The sequence below is a fragment of the Argopecten irradians genome, chromosome 3, assembly GCF_041381155.1.
Source record: "Argopecten irradians isolate NY chromosome 3, Ai_NY, whole genome shotgun sequence".
Taxonomy (NCBI): domain Eukaryota; kingdom Metazoa; phylum Mollusca; class Bivalvia; order Pectinida; family Pectinidae; genus Argopecten; species Argopecten irradians.
Window position 1 is genome coordinate 7,174,843 of NC_091136.1, and position 9,756 is coordinate 7,184,598.

Sequence of the window (9,756 nt, forward strand, 5' to 3'; positions counted from 1 at the left end):
TTATTATTGAAAAGGCAGCAAAGTGTATAATGTATAATATTTCGATGTGTAATCCGCATCTATGGTAACGATACGTTTTGTGACATGCCTCTGTACAATCTATAGCACTACAGAATAGTAAAAGGTCCGCTATAACAGGAAGACAAAATATGAATATACTCCAATCTCCCAAAACATACAATTATTCACACACCATACGCATTGCATACACAAGATACTGTCCTTCAATTGCCCAGGCTATCTGTTTCCTGGAACATCATGCAACTGTGTGGGCGGAGATGTAATAATTTCACGACATTTCCGATATCTCGTTCTAAATAATGAATGTGCTATTTCGCATTGTTTGCATTCATTTGTAAATGGTACTATCTGAAATAACCAAGCCATAGTGAAGTTTATCATTCATTACATAAAACGGCAGTTGGATGCTTTACCATATATACACCACATGTGTAAATCTCTCTATAAACAATCTTTGCTCACCTTTTTTCAAAAGTTACGGGTGGATTTTCATAATTTATTTGTATACTTACGAAATAAGAAAATAAGAATTTTACAGTGCATAAGTTATGTTTTGTACATTTGTCTGTCCATTGAATTCACAGCTTTATTCATAAAAAATATTGTTTTTCAATAGATTACTTAAGGAAAAATAACATGTCAAATTTTTCGTTCAGTTATGGTACACATACTTTTAAAAGCGTCTTTATCTTATGGTTGTAAATGTATTTAATTATTAATTTGAAAATGATTATAATTATGAATTATCAAAACTTACACAAATGGAATGATCATTTCGTATGTGTAATTGGATTAATATGTACACAAACAACTTGGAAAGCCGGATGTAGTGAGCGTTACCGGGATATCCTGTTCGTTTCCTTATTTCACAGAACTGATTATGATACCAATTGTGTGTAGTTAATTTAATTTGCTTTCGTTGGACTGAATAACGCCCAGAGGAGTCTTTAACCAAGTTAAGGTACCGTATTATTTTTTAAAAGTATCAATTAATATCTTGTTTCATTTATGAAATATACCATACGTTATGAAAACTTTTATTCTGCTGTCGTGTTTTAAGCTTGTAAGCGAAACAGCAATTAATGTTACATGTACTATCAATCAATATTTGTATGATCCTGGTAAGTGATGTTTGTAACAGATGATATCCCGTTTGTGTCTTTTTCCTAGATCATTGTTATAAATATAAGGACAGGAAGATATCGACTCTAATAGAGATGGGGCTCAATTGTGCTGGGAAGTTTGGCAAAATTTTCCTAATCGCCCTTAATGTTGTGTTCATGGTAAGTAATATCTAATTATCATAATTTGTAGTGTACAGCGGATTTTTACATAGTTTTGTCAGAAGTGCGGTATATTTGAATAACATTTTCTTTAATCGAATATACATATAGAAAACATTCAAAAGATATCAGTCCGATTTAGCTTATAATATGTGCTATTGAATGTAACGTTTTATAACAAAACATTTTATTTTTGACTTACTATAGACTGTTTAAGCGATGTTATTCCCAACTGTATGATATGCTATCTATTTCTAGTAGATGGTTTTTACAAACATTAAAGATGCTCCACCGCCGACAAAGCATACATAATATTCATCAGTTGAACAATAATCGGTGTTTGATCATGTATATATATGTCTAATTAACACAAAAAATAATATAAAACAATTGATTTCGCCTTTGGTGCATACGCAATCAGTACTTCCTTCCATATAGGATATAGTGACACGGAATTTTTTCGGGATGTTATTAATTATTTTTCATATTTTTAACTTTAAGTAAAATTAGAAGCTCAAACTTTTCAATGGTGGTAATGGGGTAAAGTAAGTAACTTTTGTAACTGAAGAAAAATACTAAATCGTCTGCTTCTGTTTATGATAGTGTAAAAATACCATTTGTCAGCGGTGGAGCATCTTTAAAGTTGAAATACTGTTTGATTATATAGCTTTTAGCGCTTGGCCTGCTTATTCCCGGAATATTGGTGCACGTGAATGCAGACTACGTCAATGATAAAATCCTACCATTGATGAGCACGTTCACGTTTGGAGGTATTTCTTTGGCGGGAGCAGCCCAGGGTCTTTCTGTGGCTTTGATTGTAGTCGGCTCTGTGATATTTCTGATCGCCATTGTTGGAATTCTGGGCGCATGTTGTGGTTGGAGGATGGCTCTAATCATCGTAAGTATACGATGTGTTTCGTATGAATACTCACTGTCTCCTCTAAATACTGTCATTGTATTTGTTTTTATTTTAAAAACAAATTCATGCATATTGATGGTAATCGTTATGCAAATGAATAGCAGGCTTGAAATACACACACTTTTCTCATAAATAAGGTGTATCAAAACTTTTGTTAACAAAATATTTCACAAATATGCCTGTCTTGGCATTAAGCTGCAATTATGATAAAAGAATAACATAGTCTCAGTTAACTTCTTGGACAGGATTCCTCAGTTTTAAAACTTGACATTTTTATTCTTATCATTTATTTTATATTGGGCCTTTTGCTGTCGATGGACGAATACGATTATTCATTTCCTTTCGGTGTATCTATTTTCTGTTCGTCGTTAGTATTACTGTGGTTGTTGCACATTCGTCATTGTGCCGAGTTGTTCATAGACAATTTTTATTTCAATTTTATAATATTAATATATATAAATATAAATATATTAATTTTTCCTAGTACGCCACAGTAGTGCTGGTCCTGTGGATCGCCCAGCTTGTTATCGTCTGTCTCTACATCACCATGAAGGATAAGGTAAACTTATGGTTTTATCTTCAGTATATGTCTACATCAAGGGTATTATTAATTGTAGACATCAGACATCCGAATTTGAAGTTTGTTTATAACATTTACCATTTATCAGGACAAATTCAAAGTGAATACAAAAATGTCCAAGACACATTTGAGACAAAAGTGTTAGAACATTGGTTTTATAGCAAACAAAATGTGTAACTATAAAGATAATTAATTTGCAAAATATACCAGTTCATTTCTTAAACTGATTATAATATATACTCAAAGATACTATTGAATGAAGAATTTATTTCATAACGGTGTAGACGCTATATCAATGCTTAGATGCGCTATATCAATGCTATATCACTGACAACACACCCCACCAGTCGACCTACTCTGTATGCTGAGCGCTAAGCAGAAGTAGAAACTACCACTTTATTTACTTTGGAATGTCTCGGCCAAACAGTCTCCCAAACCACGCACCTTGCACACGCTGCACGTACACCGCATACATAGGAGGTCGTCCGTACATGACACTGGCTGGTAATAGGTTAATCCAACAAACACAGTATTATCTATATCGAATGGTAACATGGTTATGCGGATTCGAAGTTCCGAACATTATTAATTGTACGTAAAAACTAGTATATTTTTCTTTAAATATGATTCTGTGGGCAATTAGAAAACGTACTTCCACTACACCTTAACATTTATATCCATTCGGATTTAGGTGTAGGGTTATAAAATATAATGTGTTTAATATACAAATGTGCACCTGGATATGATGACTCACAGTTTTTTATGTTTAGATAAACACTGAAATTAAGTCCCAGATGTTGGATCAGTTGCACCAGAATTACATCGCAGATGAACTGAGTACTCTGAATACATCTACCTCCTCTAAAATATCTACAGCCTGGAATTACCTCTTTATTCAGGTGAGATTTCAATGTGATAAACACCTTTACCTTACATTCATAAGTGTCCTGTCGATTCTTCTAGAACCAACTTATAATGTGATTTTCTCAGGTTATGCCTGGTTGTTATTGATTTCAACTACATTGTATGTATGTGCATTGAACAGAATAGAGGATATTGTGTAAATGTCATGCTAAAGTCTATGTACCATATTAATCAGTTTCTTTTAAAATATCAATTGTGCATTTGCAGTTAAAATTCCATAGCCTTTGCATTACATGTTTGCCTCCCAAGATTGACATTATCATATTGTATAATGGATGACATCTGGATTTGTTATACCCCTATAAAATAGTTCCTATATAAACTCTATTGCCAAAAATGCCAATAAATGAACTGTTCCGTCGAGCGGTCAAAAGAACTGTTAAAATCGACTGTTAAAATGTGCTGTTGGACCGGAGTGACGTCACACCTACAATTTGTGACGTCAGTGCCCATTGTTTTGAGTCAATGGGTATAACAAAACAGTTATCAAAGGGGTTTTCGGGCAACAGATGATTTGTTTGACCCTCACACAAACTGTTACCCTCGGCCTTCGGCCTTGGGCAACAGTTTGTGTTCGGGTTCAACAAATCATCTGTTGCCCTCAACCCCAGTCAACAACTATATAGTGATACATTCGAATCCTTTTTTAACAGACTGATTAGTGATAACTAATTCTAGATAATGCTTCATTCGGGTACATGCGACACCAAACACACTGTAAAATGATAGTGAATTATTATCTTGGCAACATAATTTAAACACAATCTTGTCTAAACATTCATTTTTTATTCTCAAAGCTTGAGTGTTGTGGTGTCCATCCTGTATCGTTGCTAAGCAACGATTTTAATGACACGGTATGGCGGAAGTCTAACCCGACCATGTCTGCAATGATCCCGAAAGCTTGTTGTGGAGCTACAGAAACCGACTACCCTGTGTTCAGTAACCCTCAGTGTACAGACCTCCTTATCACCGGATATTACACAAATGTAAGTATGTCATTTTGATCAGAGTTATTCCCCTTCGTAATGATGTAGTGATACGAAGCGAGGTAACATGTGTATAATGTTCGAGTTGAAGTCGTTGTACATCTATAGTCAATCTGTCCGTTTAACAAACCTGACATGATATAGTTTCATGCTAAAATGTTACAGTACAGTTTGTACCATTTTATCGCAAATCTATTGCGGACAATATGTGATGAGGCGGAAATCAAGCCACAAACAGCATTATAGTGTTTAATTTTGACTAAAAAGTAGTATGAACTAGGAACTATAGTTTGTTCTGGCAATTAATTTCATGACATGACTATATTCTAGTGTTTATAAGAAAACTCAAACGTCTTTGTAGAACTTACCATATCAACATAAACATTTTAAATACATAAACGCTGTTAATACTCATTTCATAGTTTTAAATCACTTAAACATTAACACAAACATGATAATATTACGTTTTATCGTTAGTGGCTTGACAAATATCAACTTTCATATTATTGCTGCACTTACTGGTCGATCGGTACGGAAGATATTTTGGAAAGAATAAGAATAATGCGTGATGCGACATGCTTATACGAATGTGTGATAAAATGATATAATTTATATAATGATGTCGATTTCAGGGCTGTTTCGACGCTATCTACAACCTGATCGATCAATATAACATCGCTTTTATTGTGGTTGGAGTCATCACCCTTCTCGTACAGGTAAGTGCCGGTGGACTTATGGAGATGCAGGGCTCAATTTCATCAATATGCATTAACGTTAATGAATCTCTAGACTTAAATTTCCCCTAAGAAAAGCATTACTGAAGTTAAGGAACAATTCTAAAGTTGAGGATACTTCCTTAAATTCTGTAATGCGTTTATATGTTAAGGGAATCCTAGGATTTAAGAAATGTTCATGAAGCTTGGCCCAGATCAGTGCGGCCGAAATGTAAAACAGTAAAGAAATCGTCTTTCATATTCTCTGTCATTATTACATGAATTTGGTTTGTCTTAATCAATATCAAAATCTTATTTATCAGTGTCATTCAAGGCGCCCTGCCATATGTGCAAGTTGATTTTAAAACGAAGCCCTAAATAAGATACACTTAAATGGCATTATTCATATTGTATTTTACAAGAGTAATACGAAAATACTTTGGATCCATTAAAATATCTTATTGCGCAAGACTTAGCCAACATCATTATCATTAGAGGGAGTATCAAATTCAACGTAATTTGCCAGAGTTGGATTAATGTATAATGTTTGTTACAGGGAATTGCCATTGCTTCAGCTTGCATAATCTACAGACAGATGACAAGTCATGATCAATTTGCCTAGAAGAAAAGGAGGTATGTTATAGGTTAAGCACACATTACATAAGTAACGAATTCGGGAAAAAAGACATATTATAAAAATATCACAGTAAGCAACCGAATAAATGGAAAGAGATTTATGCAAATAATTATAGATATACCTCTTACTCATAGAGTTTTAATTAACGAGGACTCAAATTAATTACAATATGGATTTTTTTTAAAAAGGCTAATGGATTTTATTTTGAACTATTTACAGCTTAAAATCTTAAAGTTTTTATACACAATTATATTCATTTTTGTAGGTTTCGATCCAAATCGGATTTGGATGATATCATAGTGCAAGTGCAGATACTATGAAACTGAGGCCTTATGCTTTGTGATATTGAACTTGTTTATTTGTTTGTTTATAATAAATTAACAGTCTGTTGGTACATAAGATGTCGAAAGAACCTAACGTTGACTGAAACTGAAAACACCATGGATTAGGATACGTTGGATATATGTGAAGATAATATAATTGGACCACGGTAATCCGGAAGCTGATAGTCCGGAAAACTCACAGTCCGGTCGGTAATGTCAAGGGAACGGATAATTGTAACGTTACATATTGACCGTGAACAGAAGTCCGGAAAATTCGAATTCCAGGCGATTGCATCCTCGATACTTCAGGGGTTCCGATCACTTACGATCTCTACACCCCTGGACTATCTCATAGTAAAACTGGAGACAACAGAATAGAACAGGTAATTTAGTCATTTGATGTCCATCAAAAGAGCCGTATAACGGTACACTGTGGTTGACTGTGTGGCTTTGATGTTAGGCGTCGCTCTCTCTGTAGTATTCAAAGGAAATCTTTGCTAGCCTGTGATTGGTCAAATGTTTTCCGCTGAGCTGCCTTCACCATGAGATAGTCTAGGGGTGTAGAGATCGTAAGTGATCGGAACCCCTGGACTATCGAGGATGAGGCGATTGAGGCTGGGAATGAAGATTATCGAGGGTTTACTATACAAATTGTTGAATAGCCATCCAATATAATATATACGACTATATATCAGTATTGTTAATCATGTGTTTCATTATTGAACATTGTAAATGCATGCTTCAGTAGGTGTCACGGCGATCCATTGGAGATTAGACAAAAGGGAAACATTTCTATGAGTTGATGTGTCAGTTTATGAATCGCTTGTAAGGCTTAACAAGCATGACTTATCAAACACATATTTGGTTTATTGTCTGTTTCTGTGAGTATCATAAAATTTAGTCTGTGAGTATCATAAAATTTAGTCCTCAATGTACATGAGGGTTCATTATACATGATTATGATTTAACAGAAACTAAAAGATATAAGTATCATATAGAACCCAATTTAAAAAAATCTAAATTGAACTATATTGGAAATTTTCACGTAATGTGTTTGTTAAAGTGGTACAACTTATTAATAAAATAGAAATGTTTAATGAAATTTTACTTACTGACAGTCAGCCATGATTCACGCTTTTGAGTATGTTATCTCAACTATTGTTATGTTTTCGTCCATGTTTGGGTTACATAATGTTTATAAAATGTACGATATAGTAATTTTGCACTCACTTTTTTGTTCTATCTGAAATAATATTATATCCTTTACGTTTGAACAAGCATCAGTCAATCAATTAATCAATCAAATCAATTTATTTGTAAACAATCATTCGTCAGACGTCTCGCAGGAAAGTGCTCGTAGTATTACGCTTCATAACATTATTGCCGTTTTTATAAAGTCATTACTAAAAACAAGAACAGTTCGAAAAGCGGGTTTTACTATGGCTATATTTTATTCACTATATTTTTAATCTGTAAAATTATATAATAACGGTGCGTTTTTATTATTATAAAACATTCAATATAACGTAGCTTACAGATTACATATGATCTGTAAATCATAACATGACCCTAATGACAATGCTAATTTTTATGTGCCCTTATACATGTATAAATATCAGACTGAAAATCAAAGAATATAACATACCAGGTATAACTGCATGCAATTACATCATTTTAATCTCATTGAGTATGATTGAAAGTAATGTTATTTTTCGAAAAAAAAAAGATCGACTGAAATATTGAAAATGTTTTGCGATTTTATTTTTTTTGATAATGTTGGATATTTTATCAACCTCTATATCATGTTTTTTACCTTCCGTCAACAACACCGAATACGAGATATACATTATAGGTACAATACTGTTTTTAATATCTTACTTTTTCATATGTTACTGATATGTTTGCAAACAAATCTATAGTATTCTTGTATTTTATCATTTTGCATGCATTATTAAAATGAATGAGTAATTAGTTTTTGTTTGTTTTTATTTTTGTTACATGTTGCAAGGAAATAGATCATAATCCTAAACCCTGTGAATAGGTACTCTAAATCTAAACTGTTTACACCCAGCAATACACCCAACCCGGTCCCATTATACTAACAACGCACAAACCAGTCGTCTGTTTTCCTTTAAGCCGAAAGCTGAACAGGAAAACTACCACTTTTATATGCTATGTATGTCTCGACTAGGGCAACCTTCCTCAATAGACAAGTGATCACTGAAGACCACAATTGAGGCTGAGACGTTAGGGAGAAGAAAATATTATGACTCTAAATTTAGTCGCCTTTAACGATCGTTTGCGATTTGAGATACGCTTATATACGTACGCGTAACTACACCTGCCCCTTTCCATTGTTTATACTGAATAATTAGTTCTTAGAAGAGTTGTCTCTCCTTTCTAGTTACGGACAACGAAAAATCGGATAATCCCATTAAACCTCCGGTATTCCATGTAGAAATAATCTCAAAACTAAAATCAGAGTACGTTATGAAACAAATATTACAATCGAAGCAAATGAACAATGACGTTGTGATTACTTTCTTTTCTTTTCTTTTTCATTTAAAACACGTGATGGTGTGAGGACAGAATTATTTTCTCTCGACAGTGATATACTAAATGTTGGGAGTCGTCGGTACTTTCTGTAAGTAATGACATCCCGCGCTACGCCATGAAACTGACATCAGATTGTGATTTCCGCGTATTTCACCAGCTTTCTTATACATTCAAATGTGTAATTCACTTGTCAATGATTGACTTTCTGAAGTTTCACCGACAAATGAACCCTTTCCCGATGGCAATGAACAATTCAAGTAACATTTATGGCCCAGATAAAATTTGCAGTTGTTAGAGTTAAAAGGAGAAATTTCATCGATCAATGATGAAAGGATGTGAAAGTAACAATACGATTACAGATACTGGGGCCCACCAGTAGTTGTGACGGAACAGTGGTCGTGATTGTGTGCATATCCTTCTGTGCGTCTAGATTTCCGAAGATTTCTGGAGCTGCTGCTGAATACATGATGGTACTTTTTGTTTATGTTGAAATAATGTGTCTTGAGATGCAAACAATTATTTTTTTCACGACTACTGTTCCTTCACGACTACCGATAGGGTCCCAGTAGGGAAGATAATTTTGACACAATCCTGTCTATGCTGACATGTTATATCATCAATGTATTATTGGTCCTATATACCTCTTATTAAAAGTAATATATGATAATTACATATAGCGCCGTTTTTATAAGACTTTGCATTATTAATATATCATATATTACTTTAATTTTATGTATTTTCTATAAACGGTAAATTACTGACCCCAAGAACAGAATATTTGAAATGTCAATAAAAGACGTATGCAATCACAAGG

The 9,756-nt window shown here is 33.7% G+C and overlaps 1 protein-coding gene across 1 annotated transcript; it reads left to right on the top strand.

The window, feature by feature from the left end:
• The first annotated feature begins 903 nt into the window (after positions 1 to 903).
• Positions 904 to 7,283, top strand: LOC138317438 (tetraspanin-9-like). The gene is made up of 9 exons (XM_069259107.1): positions 904 to 982; positions 1,192 to 1,304; positions 1,972 to 2,202; positions 2,708 to 2,782; positions 3,574 to 3,702; positions 4,525 to 4,713; positions 5,346 to 5,429; positions 5,983 to 6,059; positions 6,329 to 7,283. Exons 2-8 carry the CDS (start codon positions 1,239 to 1,241, stop codon positions 6,046 to 6,048), a joined length of 840 nt encoding a protein of 279 aa, XP_069115208.1. The 5' UTR covers positions 904 to 982; positions 1,192 to 1,238; the 3' UTR covers positions 6,049 to 6,059; positions 6,329 to 7,283.
• Positions 7,284 to 9,756: the final 2,473 nt, after the last annotated feature.